Source organism: Nerophis ophidion, linkage group LG06 (assembly GCF_033978795.1).
Source record: "Nerophis ophidion isolate RoL-2023_Sa linkage group LG06, RoL_Noph_v1.0, whole genome shotgun sequence".
Taxonomy (NCBI): Eukaryota; Metazoa; Chordata; class Actinopteri; order Syngnathiformes; family Syngnathidae; genus Nerophis; species Nerophis ophidion.
In genome coordinates this window covers 1,389,215-1,417,064 of record NC_084616.1, presented here as the reverse complement: position 1 = coordinate 1,417,064, position 27,850 = coordinate 1,389,215, and the positions used below count along the sequence as shown (strand labels likewise).

The 27,850-nt window shown below is 40.4% G+C and overlaps 1 protein-coding gene across 1 annotated transcript; it reads left to right on the top strand.

Moving 5' to 3' along the window:
- The first annotated feature begins 6,786 nt into the window (after positions 1-6,786).
- LOC133554040 (TBC1 domain family member 25-like) lies at positions 6,787-19,959 on the top strand. Its single transcript, XM_061902383.1, has 4 exons — positions 6,787-7,096; positions 7,173-7,361; positions 9,782-10,057; positions 10,156-19,959. The coding sequence occupies exons 1-4, from the start codon at positions 6,977-6,979 to the stop codon at positions 11,776-11,778; spliced, it is 2,208 nt and encodes a 735-aa protein (XP_061758367.1). The 5' UTR covers positions 6,787-6,976; the 3' UTR covers positions 11,779-19,959.
- Positions 19,960-27,850: the final 7,891 nt, after the last annotated feature.

The window sequence follows — 27,850 nt, the reverse complement described above, 5'->3', positions numbered from 1 at the left end:
GGGACTAAACAGTTGAATGCAACATGCTAGATCTGCAGCAAATGAATGGGACTAAACATTGATGCAACATGCTAGATCTTGCAGCAAATGAATGGGACTAAACATTGAATGCAACATGCTAGATCTTGCAGCAAATGAATGGGACTAAACATTGAATGCAACATGCTAGATCTTGCAGCAAATGAATGGGACTAAACATTGAATGCAACATGCTAGATCTTGCAGCAAATGAATGGGACTAAACATTGAATGCAACATGCTAGATCTTGCAGCAAATGAATGGGACTAAACATTGAATGCAACATGCTAGATCTTGCAGCAAATGAATGGGACTAAACATTGAATGCAACATGCTAGATCTTGCAGCAAATGAATGGGACTAAACATTGAATGCAACATGCTAGATCTTGCAGCAAATGAATGGGACTAAACATTGAATGCAACATGCTAGATCTTGCAGCAAATGAATGGGACTAAACATTGAATGCAACATGCTAGATCTTGCAGCAAATGAATGGGACTAAACATTGAATGCAACATGCTAGATCTTGCAGCAAATGAATGGGACTAAACATTGAATGCAACATGCTAGATCTTGCAGCAAATGAATGGGACTAAACATTGAATGCAACATGCTAGATCTTGCAGCAAATGAATGGGACTAAACATTGAATGCAACATGCTAGATCTTGCAGCAAATGAATGGGACTAAACATTGAATGCAACATGCTAGATCTTGCAGCAAATGAATGGGACTAAACATTGAATGCAACATGCTAGATCTTGCAGCAAATGAATGGGACTAAACATTGAATGCAACATGCTAGATCTTGCAGCAAATGAATGGGACTAAACATTGAATGCAACATGCTAGATCTTGCAGCAAATGAATGGGACTAAACATTGAATGCAACATGCTAGATCTTGCAGCAAATGAATGGGACTAAACATTGAATGCAACATGCTAGATCTTGCAGCAAATGAATGGGACTAAACATTGAATGCAACATGCTAGATCTTGCAGCAAATGAATGGGACTAAACATTGAATGCAACATGCTAGATCTTGCAGCAAATGAATGGGACTAAACATTGAATGCAACATGCTAGATCTTGCAGCAAATGAATGGGACTAAACATTGAATGCAACATGCTAGATCTTGCAGTAAATGAATGGGACTAAACATTGAATGCAACATGCTAGATCTTGCAGTAAATGAATGGGACTAAACATTGAATGCAACATGCTAGATCTTGCAGTAAATGAATGGGACTAAACATTGAATGCAACATGCTAGATCTTGCAGCAAATGAATGGGACTAAACATTGAATGCAACATGCTAGATCTTGCAGCAAATGAATGGGACTAAACATTGAATGCAACATGCTAGATCTTGCAGCAAATGAATGGGACTAAACATTGAATGCAACATGCTAGATCTTGCAGCAAATGAATGGGACTAAACATTGAATGCAACATGCTAGATCTTGCAGCAAATGAATGGGACTAAACATTGAATGCAACATGCTAGATCTTGCAGCAAATGAATGGGACTAAACATTGAATGCAACATGCTAGATCTTGCAGCAAATGAATGGGACTAAACATTGAATGCAACATGCTAGATCTTGCAGCAAATGAATGGGACTAAACATTGAATGCAACATGCTAGATCTTGCAGCAAATGAATGGGACTAAACATTGAAAGCAACATGCTAGATCTTGCAGCAAATGAATGGGACTAAACATTGAATGCAACATGCTAGATCTTGCAGCAAATGAATGGGACTAAACATTGAATGCAACATGCTAGATCTTGCAGTAAATGAATGGGACTAAACATTGAATGCAACATGCTAGATCTTGCAGTAAATGAATGGGACTAAACATTGAATGCAACATGCTAGATCTTGCAGCAAATGAATGGGACTAAACATTGAATGCAACATGCTAGATCTTGCAGCAAATGAATGGGACTAAACATTGAATGCAACATGCTAGATCTTGCAGCAAATGAATGGGACTAAACATTGAATGCAACATGCTAGATCTTGCAGCAAATGAATGGGACTAAACATTGAATGCAACATGCTAGATCTTGCAGCAAATGAATGGGACTAAACATTGAATGCAACATGCTTGATCTTGCAGCAAATGAATGGGACTAAACATTGAATGCAACATGCTAGATCTTGCAGCAAATGAATGGGACTAAACATTGAATGCAACATGCTAGATCTTGCAGCAAATGAATGGGACTAAACATTGAATGCAACATGCTAGATCTTGCAGCAAATGAATGGGACTAAACATTGAATGCAACATGCTAGATCTTGCAGCAAATGAATGGGACTAAACATTGAATGCAACATGCTAGATCTTGCAGCAAATGAATGGGACTAAACATTGAATGCAACATGCTAGATCTTGCAGCAAATGAATGGGACTAAACATTGAATGCAACATGCTAGATCTTGCAGCAAATGAATGGGACTAAACATTGAATGCAACATGCTAGATCTTGCAGCAAATGAATGGGACTAAACATTGAATGCAACATGCTAGATCTTGCAGCAAATGAATGGGACTAAACATTGAATGCAACATGCTAGATCTTGCAGCAAATGAATGGGACTAAACATTGAATGCAACATGCTAGATCTTGCAGCAAATGAATGGGACTAAACATTGAATGCAACATGCTAGATCTTGCAGCAAATGAATGGGACTAAACATTGAATGCAACATGCTAGATCTTGCAGCAAATGAATGGGACTAAACATTGAATGCAACATGCTAGATCTTGCAGCAAATGAATGGGACTAAACATTGAATGCAACATGCTAGATCTTGCAGCAAATGAATGGGACTAAACATTGAATGCAACATGCTAGATCTTGCAGCATGATTATTAGCTAAAACAAACTGATTTAATGCAAATTCAGTAGAATTTCAACCCTGCACTGTGCATTCCTCCATCACATGCTGGGATAATTGGCAGCATGCTACACACTACAGCAGGACTATTGAGGCCACACTAGTATTTGAGCTGAAGGACAGGTAAGTGTTGATGATATTACTGGGGTAAATATATTTGATGTATGGTATTGAAGTGTAATAGATGTGTAATTACTTGTTACTGTATGACTGTAGACTACTCCAGCAGACTAGCTGTTCCTCTACTTCTTACATGATTTTGGGGCCAATATCTCCAGCTAGCTAGCTTTATGTACCACCACACTCTCATAATGAACCCAAAATATTTCTCCTTTAGCCGTGATGCTCATTTTCTCCATGTTAAATCACATTGATTTATGCTAACAACGTTAGCGATCCGAATGGACCTTTTTTGTGATGTGTAAAGTTGAAGTAGCAAATAGTAAATGAAAAGGTGTAGTTTCCTCTGCCTTCTGTTCTGCTAGCCATTCTGTTGTCATACAAGAATGTAGCTTATAGTTCGATTTATCACGGTGTCCAACTTTAAATATTAAAAAAATGGTCAATATTTCCAAACTTCCCGAGGTAAATTTACTGGAAACTTTCCACCCATTTGCAACCCTAATCCTAGTTGCAGAAAGAAAGAAAAGAGCAGCTGAGTGACTGTAGTACATATGAACACTGCTGAGTAACTGTTACTGATACTTCTGCTTTTGACGGGAAATAAAATACCTATTTCTACATCTTTTTGAACCACATAAAAACAGACTTTGTGTCATCTGACAAGTACAGTTTCACACCGGCTTTACTCTCTTTCCAACATTTCATATTTGCAACATTTTGTAGTATCTAGGGCTGGGCGATATGGCTTACAACTTTATCACGATATAATTCTTTTGATATCAGTCATGATTGATATTTACAAGACCAATCGAAAATAATCACTAGGATTAAAAAAGTACCGTATTTTCCAGACCATAGGGCGCACCAGATTTTAAGGCGCACTGCCGATGAATGGTCTATTTTCGATTTTTTTTCATAGGGCGCATTAAAGCACTTATATTATTATTATTTTCCAAATGTAAAATACTTACCTGTGGTCTACATAACATGTAATGGTGCTTCTTTGCTCAAAATGTTGCATTGATGATGTTTTACACATCATCTTCTCTTCAGGATGCGCCGTTTTGTGGGCGGTCTTATTTATGTGCCTCCACTTGGACAGCGTCTTCTCCTCATCATCTTTGTTGCAGCGGTGTAGCGTGCAAGGACGGGAGTGGAAGAAGTGTCAAAAGTTGGCGTTAACTGTTTTAATGACATTCACACTTTATGTTATGATCCGCTGCCCGGATCATATTTTGATTGAGATTTTTGAGTCTTTTTGTGTTTTCTGTTAGTTTTGGACTCCTTCGGCTCTTGTTTGTGCACCTCTCAGTTTGGTTTCCATGGTTACTTATCATTTTCACCTGCCGCCTGTTCCGAATGTGCAAGCAGGAGGCAGAGCCGTCGTCGCCGTGGAAGCAGGAGACTGTGTCGTCTTGCACATTCGGAACATGCGGCAGGTGAAATTGATGAGTAACCATGGAAACCGAACTGAGAGGTGCACAAACAAGAGCCGAAGGAGTCCAAAAAACACAAAAAGACTCAAAAATCTAAATCAAAATATGATCCGGGCAGCGGCTCATAACACTTTACTTCCATCAATAACGGAGCAGCATCTCCTCATCCGCCAGAATTGTGTCCCATGAAAAAGCGTCCGACTGGAACTCTCTAAAAACTAAATTTCCTTGGGTGAATAAAGTAAAGTCACTATACCGGTATGTTTTAATGCTTTCATGGTGAGTTTACTGACAGATATGAGTAAGAACTTCACACTACTTTATATTAGAAATGGTTACAGGGAAGGATGAATGTAAAACACAACAAGAAGATAGAGAAAAAGAAGAATCTTATCCACTACGGAGTCATCACGGACTACAAAGGCGGATGAGCACAAATTTTAAGGATCCCATTGATTGATTGATTGAAACTTTTATTAGTAGATCAACTTGTTTAAGTCGGGGTCCACGTTAATCAATTCATGGTAAATACAGATCAGCATGTACCAGAAGGTAAGAAAAGTTGCTTTTGCATAACATTGTGAAACAAAACAATAGATAATACAAACATTTGTATGTCTTACCTTATACACACAGCATAATAATACTCCTATGTTGAAGCACAGTACAATCCATCAAGTTGTGTGGCTTAATAGCTTACCAAAGTCATATTAAAACATTTTGACGGATTTTTGAGTGCCGCGTGTAATGTCTATATTTTCAATGGAACATATAACTTTTTGCTGTTGTTTACTTGAGTCATATTGCAGTCTACATGTATCTCTTATATGTGACTGCCATCTACTGGTCACACTTATCATTTAACCATGTACCAAATGAAATAGGTTCACGGTCGGTAAGTACATCCAAAATGATTCCATACATTAGGCCAGTGTTTTTCAACCACTGTGCCGTGAGATATTGTTTGGTGTGCCGTGGGAAAATATGCAACTTCACCTAATTGGTCCAAAAAATATTTTTTGCAAATCAAAAATTGTAATCTGCAAATAATGTGCCGTTGCTTAGTGTCTGTGCTGTGTAAAACTCAGCAGGGTAACCACGTAATACTCCATGTCAGGAGCAGGTAGGTGGCAGCAGGTAGTTCATTGCTTTGTAAAAGTCGGAATGTGTCAGGTGAGGCGAGGATGGTTTGTTGTGATCCCAATATGCAGACCATACCGGGTGGCAGGGTGCAGGTAAAAAATGATGTAATGCTTAAACCAAAAATGAACAATAGGGAAAGGAAAAGGCAATGGCTATGCTAAAATAAAGTAAAACTGAACAGGCTACAAAGTTAACAGAAAGCTGGAAAACAGCAAAATTTACGGCGTCCACAAAGTACATTTGTACATGACAATCAACAATGTCCACACAAAGGACGGCAACAACGTAAATAGACTTGCTTGCTAACACAAAGCAGGTGTGCGGAATAGCGCTCAAAGGAAGACATGAAAGTGCTTGTTTGAAGTTTCATTTTTAACGTTTTCTGCTGGTGGTGTGCCTCTGGATTTTTTTATGATAAAAATGTGCCTTCCCTTAAAAAAGGTTAAAAAACATTGCATTGGGCGCACTGTCGAGTTTTGCGAAAATAAAAGGATTTTTAAGTGCGCCTTATAGTCCGAAAAATACGGTATATTAAATGTTATCATCCCTCAGCTATCAAGGCAGAAAGGAAAGTAAATGTCAACACAAGCATGGAAAACAATGTACACAAAATAGTAAAATCACATTGAACACTTAACCATAAGCTCATAAAATGAAGGTACAAAAATCATGAATATGTAAGAAATGCTTCATAAAGTGAAAGAAAATAGTACAAAGTGTGAGAATGTAAACAGAGAGAAACTTGAGGACTATTTTCTGCAGGTTTAGTGGCAGGAAGTTACAGCTGTGCTCTAAGGTGATGTGGTGTTAGCAGTCTTGCCTTGCATCAGGTACACACCACATTGGTCTGACTACGGTCCAAAAAACTGCAGGTGACTCGTTTTTACTTTCTCTTCTCACTTCATGCAAAGAATCAACAGCGAGACCAACAAGATGGCGCAACCAACCTTGGCAGTTGATACTGTTACCTGATTGGCTGTTAGCGTGTCACTCCCACCGATCACCGATCACTTCCTGTGTTGCTCAGTTACCAGAGAGCGAGTGCCTTTGTTCATGCAGCCAACCTTGCTTCCATACTTCACCTTTCTTGCGACAAAGAAGAAATGAAATGATGAAACTTTTTTATCAAACACATTTTTTATTGATATATATATTTTAATATCGTTTTATGGCCCAGCCCTAGTAGTATACCAGAAGTTTATTGTACCAGGTTTTGGTGTTGGGTGTGTACTGGATGTAATATTTCCTTGTGAAACATGGTGATGCTGAGGGATGGCTAGCAAAGGCACTTTCTTATTTCACAATAGTGTTTATTTGTTCAATTTTAGGTCCCGTCATGGAGGACTGGGACATCATCAGTCCTAAGGATGTGATTGGTTCGGAGCAGCTTCTCGCAGACAGGACGAGGTCTTTGGCATCTGCAGCACTTCCTTTCACCCAGTCTTTAATCTCCCAGGTTCTTTTGAATCTTTGTCTTCCACACACTTTGCCACAAATCTCGGTGCTCATGCGGTCCTTACATTTGGTTGCAGGTTGGTCGGACCTTCTCTCGAGTCCAGCAAGCTTTCAGCTGGTCCTACGGCGAGGAGATCAAGCCTTTCAAGCCACCTCTGAGTGACTCTGAGTTTCATGGTTACCTCAATGGACAAGGACAGTTGACACGGCCCGAGGAGCTAAGACTGCGGATCTACCACGGCGGTGTGGATCCTTCTCTACGAAAGGTGCAGTAGGAATGCCTTTTGAACAAATTAGGCCAAGAATATACTCTCACGTCACGTAGTGTAGTCCTCCCTCAGACCTTGACGTGCACATCCTAAAAAATCAGAGGCGACGCAGACTGCAGGGCTGTGATTGGTCAGCTTGTTATATTTCATTTCTGGGGTTTCCTGGCCGGGGAAAGCAAAAAATAACCTACAACCTCCTTTTATTGAAACAACATTTAATGAAGAAAATTGGCAAATACGACCATTTATACAATACGATACTACAAAGATTGCCTCGATTCGTTAAGGGGTCGCACAAGTTCAGAGGTGTTTTGGGAAGAAGTTCTGAAGTCAGGGATGCGGAGCCTGCCAGAAAACCCCGCAGCCAGACCGAGTCCCCCATCAGAGCCATAGCATAGCACTGCTTCCCTTTGTCAACGGTGACCTTGTTAGGTCTACATCCTCTAGTTTGTCAAGCTTGATCGTATTCTCGGCACTCAACCAGAGCCTAGGCCATCCCCAGGGGTGCTGATCTGATCCTTAGTCGCCTGTCCACCAGTGGGTTATAAGAAGGGATTTACACAGTAAAATGTGTTCTTTTGATTTGTTCTGTGTTACTCAGAGAGTTGTTCAGAAAGTGCAGGCAGCTTCACTGGTGGCTGTTGAAGCAAAGACTTGAATTAGGACGTTGGTACATGACTTTTTGACCATCAGACTTGGGAAGGTCAATCATCAATCAATCAATGTTTATTTATATAGCCCCAAATCACAAATGTCTCAAAGGACTGCACAAATCATTACGACTACAACATCCTCGGAAGAACCCACAAAAGGGCAAGGAAAACTCACACCCAGTGGGCAGGGAGAATTCACATTCAGTGGGACGCCAGTGACAATGCTGACTATGAGAAACCTTGGAGAGGACCTCAGATGTGGGCAACCCCCCCCCCTCTAGGGGACCGAAAGCAATGGATGTCGAGCGGGTCTAACATGATACTGTGAAAGTTCAATCCATAGTGGCTCCAAGACAGCAGTGAGAGTCCCGTCCACAGGAAACCATCTCAAGCGGATCAGCAGCGTAGAGATGTCCCCAACCGATACAGGCGAGCGGTCCATCCTAGGTCCCGACGAGCGGTCCATCCTGGGTCTCGACTCTGGACAGTCAGTACTTCATCCATGGTCATCGGACCGGACCCCCTACACAAGGGAGGGGGGGACATAGGAGAAAGAAAAGAAGCGGCAGATCAACTGGTCTAAAAAGGAGGTCTATTTAAAGGCTAGAGTATACAGATGAGTTTTAAGATGAGACTTAAATGCTTCTACTGAGGTAGCATCTCGAACTGTTACCGGGAGGGCATTCCAGAGTACTGGAGCCCGAACGGAAAACGCTCTATAGCCCGCAGACTTTTTTTGAGCTCTAGGAATCACTAATAAGCCGGAGTCTTTTGAACGCAGATTTCTTGCCGGGACATATGGTACAATACAATCGGCAAGATAGGCTGGAGCTAGACCGTGTAGTATTTTATACGTAAGTAGTAAAACCTTAAAGTCACATCTTAAGTGCACAGGAAGCCAGTGCAGGTGAGCCAGTATAGGTATATATGTATGTATATATGTATATAAAGGTATATACAGTATAGGTATATATGTATGTATATATGTATATAAAGGTATATACAGTATAGGTATATATGTATGTATCTAAAGGTATATACAGTATAGGTATATATGTATGTATATAAAGGTATATACAGTACAGGTATATATGTATGTATATATGTATATAAAGGTATATACAGTACAGGTATATATGTATGTATATATGTATATAAAGGTATATACAGTATAGGTATATATGTATGTATATATGTATATAAAGGTATATACAGTATAGGTATATATGTATGTATATATGTATATAAAGGTATATACAGTATAGGTATATATGTATGTATATATGTATATAAAGGTATATACAGTATAGGTATATATGTATGTATATAAAGGTATATACAGTATAGGTATATATGTATGTATATATGTATATAAAGGTATATACAGTATAGGTATATATGTATGTATATGTATATAAAGGTATATACAGTACAGGCGTAATATGATCAAACTTTCTTGTTCTTGTCAAAAGTCTAGCAGCCGCATTTTGTACCAACTGTAATCTTTTAATGCTAGACATGGGGAGACCCGAAACAGGGTGAAACAGGCCTCGACTTTAGTTTTTACTGCAACCGAGGAACCTACCAAAAGTCTAAACATATTAGAGTTGGGGGACAGACCAAATGGAAACTTCCGTAGGCTGGGACTATGACTGATTATAACCATGACTATCACTTCATGACTATGACTAGAGACTTACTGACATGTAGTTCTCAGTTTTCTGAACGGAAATAAGTTTTCTTTATGACTGTTGTTCTTTTTAGGTTGTTTGGCGCTACCTCCTTAATGTCTACCCAGACGGACTGAGTGGGCAGGAAAGAATGGACTACATGAAGCGCAAGACCAGGGAGTATGACCAGCTGAAGAACGAATGGACAGCTCACGTCAGTCACGAGGATCTTGAATTCATCCGAGGGAACGTACTGAAAGATGTCTTGAGGACAGACCGTGCCCATCCCTACTATGCCGGCTCCGAGGACAGTCCACATTTGACTGCCCTCACAGACCTGCTTACTACCTTCGCCATCACGCATCCACAGGTGTTTATAGCTCTTATGTTGGCTTTTTTTATTCAAGGCCTTTTTCACAATGAAGACTGTCTGTCTGATCATTTCATGGACTTTTGTTATTCTTCCAGATCTCGTACTGTCAAGGCATGAGTGATATCGCCTCCCCCATACTTGCCGTTATGGACAATGAGGCACATGCCTTCATTTGCTTTTGTGGCATTATGAAACGCCTGGAGGGGAACTTCCGACCCGACGGACAGCTGATGTCTATTAAGTTCCAGCATCTCAAATTACTCTTGCAGTACTCTGATTATGAATTCTACTCTTACCTGGTTTCTCGTGGAGCTGATGACCTGTTCTTCTGTTACCGCTGGTTGCTCCTGGAGCTCAAGCGAGAGTTTGCATTTGATGACGCTCTAAGGATGCTTGAGGTTACTTGGAGCTCCTTGCCTCCTGATCCTCCTGAAACTGAAGTGGAGCTGCGGGGACCGCCTTTGCCGTCGGACAAAACGACGCGTTTCACAAGCAAGAAAAAGCCTGCTGACAATCGACTTGAGCAAGACTGGGAAATAAAAGAGAAGCAGCGAAGGCAACACATGCTTCGGCCCTCCAGAGAAGACCCTGATGTGGTCTCAGCAGCGGCAGGACCTGGAAGTAGTGGTGGTCTTTCTAAAGTCACCCCAGGCAAGGCTGCTTCTTCTATTGAGGAGAGCTTTGGAGAGTTTAAATACTACAACTACCAAAGTGAGGATTGCTTTGATGGGAAGGATGCCAAGCAGCAACAAGGTTTGATCGATTCACGGTCGTCACCGCGCATTCCAACCCGTCAGTCCACCACTGACAGTGAGGAGGATCCTGGAGAAAGAACCCCTTTGATCAAATACTGTAACAATGGCTTCCCTCCAGAGTCGTCACATCCCATGTCCTTCAGTGGTCCACCAGTCTTGAAAGCTGGCGCTGCATCTCATTCCTCTTCAGGCTTACCTTCCAGTTGGTCAGGTGCTACACCGGAATCTCCTCCGCAGACCACCTTTGGATTCGTAACCAATGGAAGAGAGGCCTTCTCAAGAACTGTCCCAAAAGTAATCACGTCTCCTGCACAGTTGCTCAGGAGTACGGCGTTGAACTTGACCGCCAACACTTCTGTAAAAACAACATCTCACTCCCATGCTCAAAATCGATCCTTTCTCTCCTCACCAATCTTGCCTTTCGGGAGGGGTTCATCACAGGCTGGCTCCAGGCCCTCTTCCAACATCCTGCATTCTCCCAGCAACAAACCCTCGAGCGCTGCGGTTCACATGGACACCTCGCCAAAACTGGAGGCTGGCATCAAACCGTGTTCGCTTCCACCTCCCCAAGAGTTCGGGAAAGGCAATCCTTTTATGCTTTTTTTGTGCTTGTCCATTCTGCTGGAACACCGAGACCACATCATCAAGAACAGCCTGGATTACAACGAGCTCGCCATGCACTTTGATCGGCTGGTGCGGCGCCACAATCTCAGCCGGATCCTGCAACGCGCCAAGGCCTTGTTCGCGGACTACTTGCAAAGTGAAGTGTGGGACTCGGAGGAGGGCGATGAGGTGAGCTCGGACTCGCCAACATCTGCCACCGCTGCTCAATACTCCCCACCTTTACCCATCTCCGCTCGGCCCATTTATAGTCCGCTAGCGTCCCCCCAGTCTTCATCTCAAAACTCCACCTACAACCTGGCAACAACTATTCCTTCACCGACACTTTCCCTTTCCTCCTGACTCGCACAAGTATCCCTAGCTTGGCGTTCTCACTATAGCTTCTCAGCCCATCAGAGGCGTGGACTATTTTTAGACCACCTCCCACGTCGGATTTAATGCTCGATAACACGCCGTTACGGACCATTCATGTACGCCTCGTCATAATTGTTGGTCAGTTCTCTGGCCCTCGCTTCAAGAAAGTACGATAGGATTGGATCTTTTCAAGGTTGACCACACGTGCTTGCTAATCCCTGCTTTTCCACAGAATCATTTATTTGAAATTAGAACAGTGAAGCAAGTGCTTGTTCATCTCAAGTCCAAACTCGCTAGATCTGGGGTGTCCAAAGTTTCCATTTTTGGTCCACAGCTGCTTTTTCAAAGGCAGTCTCTCCCAAGATTTTGTGGGGTCACAATCGTCCAAATTCAACCAATCCCTGTCAAATAATCATGTCTTTGTCCAATGCCTTCCACTTCCCCGAATATTCCGGCCAATCAGCCTCCAACTAGTCTCCGAACTGTCTGATCAAAATGTGTCTTTGTTTCTCGTGTAGACAATTCGGGAACAACAACCTCTAACAATATTTATTGCTTAAACGTCACAATCGTTATCCTCCCGCATAGTTTAGCGCTACTTCTGGATCCCGTCTACAGTGCTAATCCTTCTGGGTAATAAACATGCTCACTTCCTAACTAACATATATTTATAGATTTGATCAATCTTTAACAATGTACTTGCCGTGCGAACCTAGCAGAACATGGCCTAGTGGTTAGAGTGTCCGCCCTGAGATGGGTAGGTTGTGAGTTCAAACCCCGGCCGAGTCATACCAAAGACTATACAAATGGGAGACATTACCTCCCTGCTTGGCACTCAGCATTAAGGGTTGGAATTGGGGGTTAAATCACCAAAAATGATTCCCGGGCGCGGCACCGCTGCTGCTCACTGCTCCCCTCACCTCCCAGGGGGTGATCAAGGGTGATGGGTCAAATGCAGAGAATAGTTTCACCACATCTAGTGTGTGTGTGACAATCATTGCTACTTGAACTTTAACTTTAACTTGCAAATTGTGGATGACACCGGACAGTGAAGAAGCCTTTTGTAGCCTTTCTTACTAGAATTAGAAGGAAACATTAGTTGTAATGATTTAAAGAGTACAGTAATTCAAAAAGGTGCTTTTGCTCCCATCTAGTGTCTACTTTAGTCTCTGTGGCATAAAATGAGTAAAACATCAATACAGTATGTTTTTTTTATTTATTTTTTTTCATCCTGTTGTTTTTGAGGATACATTTGATAAATTCGTGCAATCAAAAGTTGATTTCATGTTACTGAAAAAAATAATTCTCAAAACATCGTAACTTGTCGTAACCGTCTGGGAAATGAAGACATTTTTGGCCGCAATAATCTCAAATAAGCTCGCGAAATCTTGGACGGACTGATAAAGTAAAAAAGAAAATGGATACATTAATGTTATTATTAGTTATGATGTCCCAGATAGTTTAGCATACATTGACCTACAGTACATTGGATTGGCTTAAGCATCTTTAAACTTATTAAAAAATATATAAAAGTTAGGGATGGGTACAGAAATGAGTAATTTTATAGCTACTGACCAAATTCCTTTGGTGCTACTATGTACCGAATTACGTCAAATAATATTTTGATGTCCTTTTTTGCACATGATGTCAGTTGCGGTTGCAGACTCGTTACCGTGCCAGATTGTGCAGTTTTCCATGAAGGTATGCCTGATAGACTGTGCTAAAAAGTAAGGTTCCACCTTTCAAAATGTGCTAGCTCTGTGCTAATATACATTGGCTTTGCCATACACATGCTATTGATTAGCATTAGTGATTTTACATGGCGATCTCAACACCTCCAAAACTGCAATGAAGATGCACGTTGCAACCAAACAGCTGGTGTGCAAGAAGTACAACACACTGGGCCTGATTTACTAAAGGTTTGTGTGTGCTACAACTTGATAGCACACGCTACATCATTTTATAGCTGCGAGAGGACATAAGGGGCAGATTAAAATCAATGCAATGCATTTTGATGTACTTTAGTAATTTTTTAATGACGTTTGCTTTTTCACGTAAAATATGTGAAAAAAACAACTTTTTAAGCAGGCATTTTTATGCATCTTGAGTGGCGTAAGTGCAGTCTCTCTCCCATGGGTGCAGTTAAAAAGACTAAAAAAGTGGGGTTAATGTAGACGCACTTTGGACGGCTTCTAAAATGCTCGTTAAAAGTAGCAGATGTCATCTGCATGTCTGGAAACATAGCAAAACACAGCATGATGACATGAATGTGCAGTAAATGAGCGTTTCCATGGTGATGCCCCATAGAGTACATGCAAAACTCTCATAGAAATAGAGCTGTCTGCCCCACTCTATTGTACACACAGGCTTAGTCAATCACACGCCAACTAATAGTACACGCTATTTTATAGATTGTACATGCTATTTGGATCTTTGTAAATCAGGCTCTTGCAGTACAAACACCTTGTAGGACTCAACAAAATACAAGACTGACACTACACGATCGGTCTAGGCAGCCACGTCACTTCCGTTGGTTTGTTTTACGGAATGTGTGTAGGTTTGTGCACTGTTACCTTGTTGTGTTTATTTGAACAACAATCTGACAGCAAAGCTCGCACACAAAACAAAACAAACGTTGCTTGAGAATAGAGTATTTGTTTTGAAAGCTGAAGGTTGTGCTCAGCAGCCTTGGACGGCAAAGATAGCAATCTTTTTTTACGACTTTATTTATATCAAATACATCGATTCACAATACTGAACATTTGAAAAGTCTACTTTTTGTTAGGCTTTAAATGACAGTAAGTGCCTTGTTTAAGGGGAAAAATGTTTTAAAAATGAAAATGTGGTAATAATAATCCCTGATTTTTAAAAATCTACCTCTTGTTCACGTTTATATTCGTGTTTCCTTTTACTCCTAGGTAGCTATTTTTTATACAAAACATGAATAAGTATATTAAATATCACAGCACGTAACCTAGCTAATGCTCCGTCCTAAAAAATTGCAAGTCCAAGAAGTGACGTCGTCTTTGTATCTTCCGGCACCGATGGTGTAGTGTCAGTCGCATTTAGCATAATGGCAAAGACTGCTTCTTGACTACGGCAACACACTGAGGACAAACTGAAAAGGGACTAATTGCTAAATGTTACATCGCAACTTTGAGAGTTTTATCAAACCAATGAAGTCCAGAACTTTACGGGTGTCAACATTGTAAAAAGTCCACTTATTTCAGGAGTTCAACTTCAGTTCTCAGTGCAGACGTTCAACAAACCACAAACCCTTCAAGCTGATAAAAGCTAAACAATGGGGGAGGATGAGTAAAAAACAACAAAAAAGTGGATCTCAGACTGGACTCTACATGCAAAGTGAATTATTTCAAGCTCATATTTTTAATGATGATGGCGAACGCTTTTTAAAAACAGAACATTCATATCGTGAAATGTTCAATTGGAAAGTTTCCATGAGCTGTGCACCATAATCATCAAGTCTTGAAATATCTCCAGTTGCATGTTATGAGCGTACATCATACATTAGCTGCACCTTGTCCATCCAACTGCTGCTACAAACAACCTCTGCACCTGACTTCTTCACTTGGGCGGCGTGGCCAAGTTGGTAGAGTGGCTGTGCCAGCAATCTGAGGGTTGCTGGTTCAATCCCCACCTTCTAACATCCTAGTCACGTTCGTTGTGTCCTTGGGCAAGACACTTCACCCTTGCTCCTGATGGGTCCTGGTGAGCGCCTTGCATGGCAGCTCCCTCCATCAGTGTGTGAATGTGTGTGTGAATGTGGAAATACTGTCAAAGCGCTTTGGGCTCCTTAAAAAAGCGTAGAAAAAGCGCTATACAAGTACAACCCATTTACCATATATATATATATATATATATATAGCGTTTTCTATTGGGGCTCCAGTACTCTGGAATGCCCTCCCGGTAACAGTTCGAGATGCCACCTCAGTAGAAGCATTTAAGTCTCACCTTAAAACTCATTTGTATACTCTAGCCTTTAAATAGACTCCCTTTTTAGACCAGTTGATCTGCCGTTTCTTTTCTTTTTCTTCTATGTCCCACTCTCCCTTGTGGAGGGGGTCCGGTCCGATCCGGTGGCCATGTACTGCTTGCCTGTGTATCGGCTGGGGACATCTCTGCGATGCTGATCCGCCTCCGCTTGGGATGGTTTCCTGCTGGCTCCGCTGTGAACGGGACTCTCGCTGCTGTGTTGGATCCGCTTTGGACTGGACTCTCGCGACTGTGTTGGATCCATTATGGATTGAACTTTCACAGTATCATGTTAGACCCGCTCGACATCCATTGCTTTCGTCCTCTCCAAGGTTCTCATAGTCATCATTGTCACCGACGTCCCACTGGGTGTGAGTTTTCCTTGCCCTTATGTGGGCCTACCGAGGATGTCGTAGTGGTTTGTGCAGCCCTTTGAGACACTAGTGATTTAGGGCTATATAAGTAAACATTGATTGATTGATTGATATATATATATATATATATATATATATATACTGTACCCGCCCGATTGTAGCTGAGATATGCTCCAGTGCCCCCCGCGACCCCGAAGGGAATAAGCGGTAGAAAATGGATGGATGGATATATAAAATAAAGTCTAGACATATATGTGCATATAATATTAATATAATGGATATTTAAGTACTCCTACCTTGTTTACTTCCATGACAATTTTTTGAAGTTTTGTAATCAATCAGAATTATCAAGCAGCTAAAATGCACCAAACGTGGAGAGTTTTACATTTTTCCCATCATGCTTTGTAATGGATTGAAATGGGTGTCATTTTGTTTTTAATATGTTGCATGGACATTTTTGATATTATTGAGAAAGTTGAGTGAGCAGGTTATGTGTGAGCGTGTCTGTTGTTGACATTTTGTGTTGGTTGGATTGTTTGTTTTGCACCATGACTTTGCATTGGGTCATATAAGTACATTCTGTGCACTGGTTGATCCAGAGTATGATTAAAAGTCATTGACCTGTATTACTTTGATTGATTACTTTGATGTGGTGACCAAAAGTCAGCATGGGATAGGTAGTCTTTTAAAAAGAGCGCCCTCTCCCTGTGGCTCCTTCAGTCACTTATGAGCTTTAGCGGGCCTTAGTTTGGACACCCCTGTTCTAATGATGTGACTTTCACCCGTCCAAGTCTTTAGTTCCCGGGCTGTTTGTTTTCCAAAGTGCTCTTGCACCTTATCTGCCGTACCCTTTCAAGACATTTGTCTTCTTTTCTGTCAATGCCATGAAGACCAAGTTTAACTCAAATAGAATTTGAAAATCCCCAAAAATATTTTGAAGACTTGGTCTTCACTTGTTTAAATAAATTATTTTATTTTTTTACTTTGCTCCTTATAACTTTCATTAAGACCATTTTAGTGAAAAAATACAACCTTAAAAATGGTTTTAGGATTTTTAAACACATATACCTTTTTACCTTTTCAATTCCTTCCTCTTCTTTCCTGACAATTTAAATCAATGTTCAAGTAAATTAATTTTTTTATTGTAATGAATAATAAATAAATTTTTATTAAATTCTTCATTTTAGATTCTGTTTTTTCGACAAAGAATATTTATGAAATATTTCTTCAAACTTATTATGATTAAAATTCAAAAAAATATTCTGGCAAATCTAGAAAATCTGTAGAATCCAATTTAAATCTTATTTCAAAGTCTTTTGAATTTGTTTTCAAATTTTTGTTCAGGAAAATCTAGAAGAAATAATGATTTGTCTTTGTTAGAAACATAGCTTGGTCCAATTTGTTATATATTCTAACAAAGTGCAGATTGGATTTTAACCTATTTAAAACATGTCATCAAAAATATATATTTATTGTGAGAAATCATTAAGATGATCAGCATTTCAACAAAGATAAATATCATTAATTATTAATAATAACAGAGTTAAAGGTAAATTAAGCAAATTGATTTAAGTGTGTATCAAACTGGTAGCCCTTGGCATTAATCGTTACCCAAGAAGTAGCTCTTGCTCTGGGTGAATTGTGAATTATATTTATATAGCGCTTTTCTCTGACCTACATGGTCCACTCGCTATTTCAAGCAATTTTGCACTCTTTTTGTTTTTTATTTTGCTTATTTTTCTGTGTTGAAGTTTGAAGGTGTTTGAATGTGCTGATGCCACACATTAGTTTGTGCAGCCCGTGTTGTGTGTGTGATGCTGCATTACTAGACAAGTGCCTCGCTCGCTGGCGTTAGAAACCTCCATCTGTCTTTTTACTTGCGCTGGAAATATGCTGAGAGGGTTTGGAAAGTGTTGTGCTGCTGGGTGACTTCTTTGGGCACACTGGATGTCAAACTGGAACATTGGCAGAAGAATGGAGCCAACAAAAGTGTTTTTTTGTGCCTGACACTTGACACTGTGTGCTACACATGTACACTAAAGCCAAAAGCAGTCAAGTTGTCACCTTGTGTCAATGCTAAATAAGAAGAGAATACAACAAATCCTTTTCAACTTATATTCAATTGAATAGACTGCAAAGACAAGATATTTCATCTTCACACTGACAAACTTTCTTTTTTTTGCAAATAATCATGAAGTTAGAATGTAATGGCAGCAACACATGTCAAAAAAGGCATTTTTACCAGTGTGTTACATGGCCTTTCCTTTGAACAACACTCAGTGCAGGTTTGGGAACTGAGGAGACACATTTTTGAAGTGGAATTATTTCCCATTCTTGCTTGATGTACAGCTTAAGTTGTTCAACAGTCTCCCTTCACACATTTTCAATGTCTGGACTACTGGCAGGCCAGTCTAGTACCCACACTCTTTTACTATGAAGCCACGCTGTTGTAACACCTGGCTTGGCATTGTCTTGGTGATATAAGCAGGGGCGTCCATGATAACAACATATGTTGCTCCAAAAGCTGTATGTACCTTTCAGCATTAATGGTGCCTTCACAGATGTGTAAGTTAGCCATGCCTTGGCCACTAATACACCCCCATACCATCACACATGCTGACTACAACACTTTCACCCTACAACAATCACTAATACACCCCCATACCATCACACATGCTGACTACAACACTTTCACCCTACAACAATCACTAATACACCCCCATACCATCACACATGCTGACTACAACACTTTCACCCTACAACAATCACTAATACACCCCCATACCATCACACATGCTGACTACAACACTTTCACCCTACAACACTTTCACCCTACAACAATCACTGATACACCCCCATACCATCACACATGCTGACTACAACACTTTCACCCTACAACAATCACTAATACACCCCCATACCATCACACATGCTGACTACCACACTTTCACCCTACAACAATCACTAATACACCTCCATACCATCACACATGCTGACTACAACACTTTCACCCTACAACAATCACTAATACACCCCCATACCATCACACATGCTGACTACAACACTTTCACCCTACAACAATCACTAATACACCCCCATACCATCACACATGCTGACTACAACACTTTCACCCTACAACACTTTCACCCTACAACAATCACTGATACACCCCCATACCATCACACATGCTGACTACAACACTTTCACCCTACAACAATCACTAATACACCCCCATACCATCACACATGCTGACTACCACACTTTCACCCTACAACAATCACTAATACACCTCCATACCATCACACATGCTGACTACAACACTTTCACCCTACAACAATCACTAATACACCCCCATACCATCACACATGCTGACTACAACACTTTCACCCTACAACAATCACTAATACACCCCCATACCATCACACATGCTGACTACCACACTTTCACCCTACAACAATCACTAATACACCCCCATACCATCACACATGCTGACTACAACACTTTCACCCTACAACAATCACTGATACACCCCCATACCATCACACATGCTGACTACCACACTTTCACCCTACAACATTCACTAATACACCCCCATACCATCACACATGCTGACTACAACATTTTCACCCTACAACAATCACTAATACACCCCCATACCATCACACATGCTGACTACCACACTTTCACCCTACAACAATCACTAATACACCCCCATACCATCACACATGCTGACTACCACACTTTCACCCTACAACAATCACTAATACACCCCCATACCATCACACATGCTGACTACAACACTTTCACCCTACAACAATCACTAATACACCCCCATACCATCACACATGCTGACTACCACACTTTCACCCTACAACAATCACTAATACACCCCCATACCATCACACATGCTGACTACAACACTTTCACCCTACAACAATCACTGATACACCCCCATACCATCACACATGCTGACTACCACACTTTCACCCTACAACAATCACTAATACACCCCCATACCATCACACATGCTGACTACAACATTTTCACCCTACAACAATCACTAATACACCCCCATACCATCACACATGCTGACTACAACACTTTCACCCTACAACAATCACTAATACACCCCCATACCATCACACATGCTGACTACAACACTTTCACCCTACAACAATCACTAATACACCCCCATACCATCACACATGCTGACTACAACACTTTCACCCTACAACAATCACTAATACACCCCCATACCATCACACATGCTGACTACAACACTTTCACCCTACAACAATCACTAATACACCCCCATACCATCACACATGCTGACTACAACACTTTCACCCTACAACAATCACTAATACACCCCCATACCATCACACATGCTGACTACAACACTTTCACCCTACAACAATCACTAATACACCCCCATACCATCACACATGCTGACTACAACACTTTCACCCTACAACAATCACTAATACACCCCCATACCATCACACATGCTGACTACAACACTTTCACCCTACAACAATCACTAATACACCCCCATACCATCACACATGCTGACTACAGCACTTTCACCCTACAACAATCACTAATACACCCCCATACCATCACACATGCTGACTACAACACTTTCACCCTACAACAATCACTAATACACACCCATACCATCACACATGCTGACTACAACACTTTCACCCTACAACAATCACTAATACACCCCCATACCATCACACATGCTGACTACAACACTTTCACCCTACAACAATCACTGATACACCCCCATACCATCACACATGCTGACTACCACACTTTCACCCTACAACATTCACTAATACACCCCCATACCATCACACATGCTGACTACAACATTTTCACCCTACAACAATCACTAATACACCCCCATACCATCACACATGCTGACTACCACACTTTCACCCTACAACAATCACTAATACACCCCCATACCATCACACATGCTGACTACCACACTTTCACCCTACAACAATCACTAATACACCCCCATACCATCACACATGCTGACTACAACACTTTCACCCTACAACAATCACTAATACACCCCCATACCATCACACATGCTGACTACCACACTTTCACCCTACAACAATCACTAATACACCCCCATACCATCACACATGCTGACTACAACACTTTCACCCTACAACAATCACTGATACACCCCCATACCATCACACATGCTGACTACCACACTTTCACCCTACAACAATCACTAATACACCCCCATACCATCACACATGCTGACTACAACATTTTCACCCTACAACAATCACTAATACACCCCCATACCATCACACATGCTGACTACAACACTTTCACCCTACAACAATCACTAATACACCCCCATACCATCACACATGCTGACTACAACACTTTCACCCTACAACAATCACTAATACACCCCCATACCATCACACATGCTGACTACAACACTTTCACCCTACAACAATCACTAATACACCCCCATACCATCACACATGCTGACTACAACACTTTCACCCTACAACAATCACTAATACACCCCCATACCATCACACATGCTGACTACAACACTTTCACCCTACAACAATCACTAATACACCCCCATACCATCACACATGCTGACTACAACACTTTCACCCTACAACAATCACTAATACACCCCCATACCATCACACATGCTGACTACAACACTTTCACCCTACAACAATCACTAATACACCCCCATACCATCACACATGCTGACTACAACACTTTCACCCTACAACAATCACTAATACACCCCCATACCATCACACATGCTGACTACAACACTTTCACCCTACAACAATCACTAATACACACCCATACCATCACACATGCTGACTACAACACTTTCACCCTACAACAATCACTAATACACCCCCATACCATCACACATGCTGACTACAACACTTTCACCCTACAACAATCACTAATACACCCCCATACCATCACACATGCTGACTACAACACTTTCACCCTACAACAATCACTAATACACCCCCATACCATCACACATGCTGACTACAACACTTTCACCCTACAACAATCACTAATACACCCCCATACCATCACACATGCTGACTACAACACTTTCACCCTACAACAATCACTAATACACACCCATACCATCACACATGCTGACTACAACACTTTCACCCTACAACAATCACTAATACACCCCCATACCATCACACATGCTGACTACAACACTTTCACCCTACAACAATCACTAATACACCCCCATACCATCACACATGCTGACTACAACACTTTCACCCTACAACAATCACTAATACACCCCCATACCATCACACATGCTGACTACAACACTTTCACCCTACAACAATCACTAATACACCCCCATACCATCACACATGCTGACTACAACACTTTCACCCTACAACAATCACTAATACACCCCCATACCATCACACATGCTGACTACAACACTTTCACCCTACAACAATCACTAATACACCCCCATACCATCACACATGCTGACTACAACACTTTCACCCTACAACAATCACTAATACACCCCCATACCATCACACATGCTGACTACAACACTTTCACCCTACAACAATCACTAATACACCCCCATACCATCACACATGCTGACTACAACACTTTCACCCTACAACAATCACTAATACACCCCCATACCATCACACATGCTGACTACAACACTTTCACCCTACAACAATCACTAATACACCCCCATACCATCACACATGCTGACTACAACACTTTCACCCTACAACAATCACTAATACACCCCCATACCATCACACATGCTGACTACAACACTTTCACCCTACAACAATCACTAATACACCCCCATACCATCACACATGCTGACTACAACACTTTCACCCTACAACAATCACTAATACACCCCCATACCATCACACATGCTGACTACAACACTTTCACCCTACAACAATCACTAATACACCCCCATACCATCACACATGCTGACTACCACACTTTCACCCTACAACAATCACTAATACACCCCCATACCATCACACATGCTGACTACAACACTTTCACCCTACAACAATCACTAATACACCCCCATACCATCACACATGCTGACTACAACACTTTCACCCTACAACAATCACTAATACACCCCCATACCATCACACATGCTGACTACAACACTTTCACCCTACAACAATCACTAATACACCCCCATACCATCACACATGCTGACTACAACACTTTCACCCTACAACAATCACTAATACACCCCCATACCATCACACATGCTGACTACAACACTTTCACCCTACAACAATCACTAATACACCCCCATACCATCACACATGCTGACTACAACACTTTCACCCTACAACAATCACTAATACACCCCCATACCATCACACATGCTGACTACAACACTTTCACCCTACAACAATCACCATGGTTCTTTTCCTCTTTGGTCCACAGTTTCCCAAAACAATTTGTACTCTTCAGACCACAGAATACTTTCGCACTTTGCATCAGTCCATCTTTGATAAGCTCAGGCCCAGCGAAGCATTTCTGGGTGTTGTTGATAAATGGCTACGACGTTGCTTAGTAGAGTTTTAACTTGCACTTACAGATGTAGCGACCAACTGTAGATGTATAGATAGCACTTTATTGATTCCTTCAGGAAAGTTCTCTTAGGAAAATTAAAAATTAAGCCGTAGTTACTGACAGTGGTATTCTGAAGTGTTCTTGAGCACATGTGGTGATATCCTTTACAGTAGCGCCTGAGGGATCCAAGGTGTGTAATATCATGGCTTACGTGCAGTGATTTCTCCACATTCTCTCAACCTTTTGATGATATTACGGAGCGTAGATGGTGAAATCCCTAAATTCCTTGATGAGAAATGTTCTTAAACAATTTGCTCAGGCATTTGTTGACAAAGTGGTGATCCTCGCCCCGTCCTTGTTTGTGAATGAGTGAGAATTTCATAGAAGCTGCTTTTATAGCCAATCATGGCACCCACCTGTTCCCAATTAGCCTGTTCACCTGTGGGATGTTCCCAATAAGTCTTTGATGAGCATTCCTCAACTTTCTCACTCTTTTTTGCCACTTGTGCCAGCTTTTTTGAAACATGTTGCAGGCATCAAATTCCAAATGAGCTAATATTTGCAAAAAATAACAAAGTTGAGCAGTTCCAATGTTGAATATCTTGTCTTTGCAGTCTATTCAAGTGAATATAAGTTGTTGTATTCTCTTTTTATTTAGCATTTACACAACTTCCCTGCTTTTAGCGACACATGCTGTGTTCGTCTCTCATATCAAAGAAGAGTTATTTAAGTCTTGGATCATGGAAACATAACTTTGTGTACTTCTGTAAACTTGCCATGGAAAGGTCTTTTGAAACAACTGTCCTGCTGCACGCCAAATGTCAAATGTCCTCACACACTTTGGAGACATAGTGGGACAAAACTTCATGAAAGTGTTCTGCATTTGGAAAGTTACTATGAACATGTCAAAGAAGCCTTTTTCCCCCAAAACTAGTGAGCTACTTGAATCAATGGTTATTTCAGAAATGTTTTTATCTTCCATGTTTTTATTTTGAGAGGCCTTTGTCCAAATAACTTTGTTTTGTATTCCTTCTTCAATGCTTTGCCTTCCATCCTCTCATGTAAAAAAAAAGCTTATTTCATATTTGAAAGATACCTAGCTAGACTATGAGCTAGCAATTTGTGCATTTTTATGAAAGTGTAGACATTTACCCTATGGAATTGCAAGAGTTACACTTTTTAATCATTCATATGATTGTATAACGGGCACAAATAAATATTCTCAACAACTCAATTGGTGGCAATTGTGTTTTACATCACTAAATGTATGAAATAAAGCCTTCATTCTTTTGTCATATTTATGTAAGAATCGACGTATGTGTGGATCGATACTGAATCATTGCTACCAGCGATACCAGATCCTTGTGTGCTAATGAAAGATTATTCCCAGTCTCGCACTTTCAAGCCAATGTTGCAAGTGTGCAGAACTGCACCTGCCTCCCACAACTATGGAATGTTCCGGAACCTTGACCATACTAGCTAAGTAGGCTCACAGCTCAAGTGTGACAAATGTATTCTCTAAAGCAGGAAGGGTGAAAGCATGCAGGGGCCTTTGTGATATTTTGAGTTTTCCAAACCAATACAATTTATCAATTTAAAAAAAATAAAAAAAATTTTTTTTTTACATTACAAGTTTGGTCCCAGGGACCCAAAAGGATTAAAATGTTAAAAATAAGTCACATATGATTTTTTCGTATCAATATTTAAATCACTAGATCAACTTCAGCTCTATCTGATTATATAATCATTTTTTTATGCCCTTTGTTGAAGAAAAACATGTTTATATAATCATTTTTTTATGCCCTTTGTTGAAGAAAAACATGTTTATATAATCATTTTTTTATGCCCTTTGTTGAAGAAAAACATGTTTTTATAAGGGCAAAACCCCAAAAGTGTTCAAATAAGTCCTACATTATTTAATTTATTTTTTTTACTTTCAATGCTTAAATCTCTCGATCAACTTCAGGTTAATCTGTATGTTATTCGTTTTTATTATTTATTTATTTTTTATGTTTTTATTTTGTTTGTTTGTTTGATGCCCTTTTTTTGTTTTTTTAATGGTCAAAAACACAAAATATGCTAAAAAAAAAAAATGGGTCCTGTTCATAAAAGTGTCCTACATTATTTTATATTTTTTTATTTTGTACATTTTTTTTAATTTTATTTTTTTACTTTCAATGCTTAAATCTCTTGATCAACTTCAGGTTAATCTGTATATCATAAATTTGTATTATTATTATTTTTTTTACGTTATGTTTTTTTGCTTAATGCCCTTTTTTTTTTTCATTTTATGGTAAACACACAAAATATGCAATATTTCCCCCCCAAAAAATAGTTCAGAGTTAAATATTTGATGTGATGTAATTGAAATCTTGAATAAGGGGGCGGTTTAGCTCGGTTGGTAGAGCGGCCGTGCCAGCAACTTCAGGGTTGCAGGTTCGATTCCCGCTTCCACCATCCTAGTCACTGCCGTTGTGTCCTTGGGCAAGACACTTTACCCACCTGCTCCCAGTGCCACCCACACTGGTTTGAATGTAACTTAGATATTGGGTGTCACTATGTAAAGTGCTTTGAGTCACTAGAGAAAAAGCGCTATATAAATATAATTCACTTCACTTCACAATAATTCACCAAAACATTGATTTTGATTCATTATTATTTAAAAGAAACTTCCACTAGAATGATCAGGGATCCAAAAGTGTCCTGCTCATAAAAGTGTTCAAATAAGTCCTACATCATCATACATTTTTTGTTTAACTTTCAACAATTAAATCTCTTGATCAACTTCAGGTTAAACTTAATATTATACGTTTTCCTTATTTATTTTTTTAATGTTTTTTTTGTTTGTTTAATGCCCATTTTTTTTTGTTTTATGGTAAACACACAATGTATGCAATAACCCCTCCCAAAAAATGTTCAGAGTTAAATGTTAAATATTTGATGTAATGTCACTGAAACTTTGAATAACACAATAATTCATAACATTTAATATGATTCATTATTGTTTTTGGAGCAAGGACAAAATAACTCCACTTTTTAATGTCTTTCTTTTGGTAATGGTATTTTAAGAACGTGCCGTAAGCCGCAGATTGGACACCACTGTTCTGAAAGCAGTGGCACACGTTCCAGAGGTCAGTTTGAGTGGAATATTACTCATTATAAAGTCCTACTGAAAGCCACTACTAGCGACCACACAGTCTGATAGTTTATATATCAATGATGAAATATTAACATTGCAACACATGACAATATGGCCGCTTTAGTTTACTAAATTGCAATTTTAAATTTCCCGTGGAGTTACTTGTTGAAGACGTCGCGGAATGATGACGCTTATGATGAGGTGTGTGCGTGACGTCACCGGTTGTAGCGGAAATGTTCTTCTAGCACGGCTCACGGCAAAAAGTAGTCTGCTTTAATCGCATAATTACACAGTATTCTGGACATCTGTGTTGCTGAATCTTTTGCAATTTGTTAAATTAATAATGGAGACGTCAAAGAAGAAAGAGGTAGGTGGGAAGCAGTGTATTGCAGCTGCCTTTAGCAACACAAACACAGCCTGTGTTTCCTTGTTTACATTCCCGATGGTGGAGCTTTACTATGGAACAGAGCGGTCAAGCGAACATGGTTCTCTACCATATGTTAACCGACAGGTTTTGATGAGAGAATTGTGCTAATAAGTCGGCTCTTACCGTAGACATGAGCGGAGCTTGTGTCCTCCTGCAGCTGCGGACTCTCTTACCTCCTCCCACCGGAGACACTGGCAGTCACCACACCCGCGGCCACACCCCTCCGATTTTCAGGTACCATATAATCTCACTAAAACACTAGTAACACAATAAGCAGATATGGGATTTTCCAGAATTATCCCAGTAAATGTGTCTAATAACATCTCAAACGCTCCCACTGCCCTCGTCTTTTTTCTTCTTCTAGTCCTTCACTCTCACTTTCCTCATCCACGAATCTTTCATCCTCGCTGAAATTTATGGGGAAATCGTCGCTTTGTCGGTCCGAATCGCTCTCGCTGCTGGTGGCCATGATTATAAACAATGTTCAGA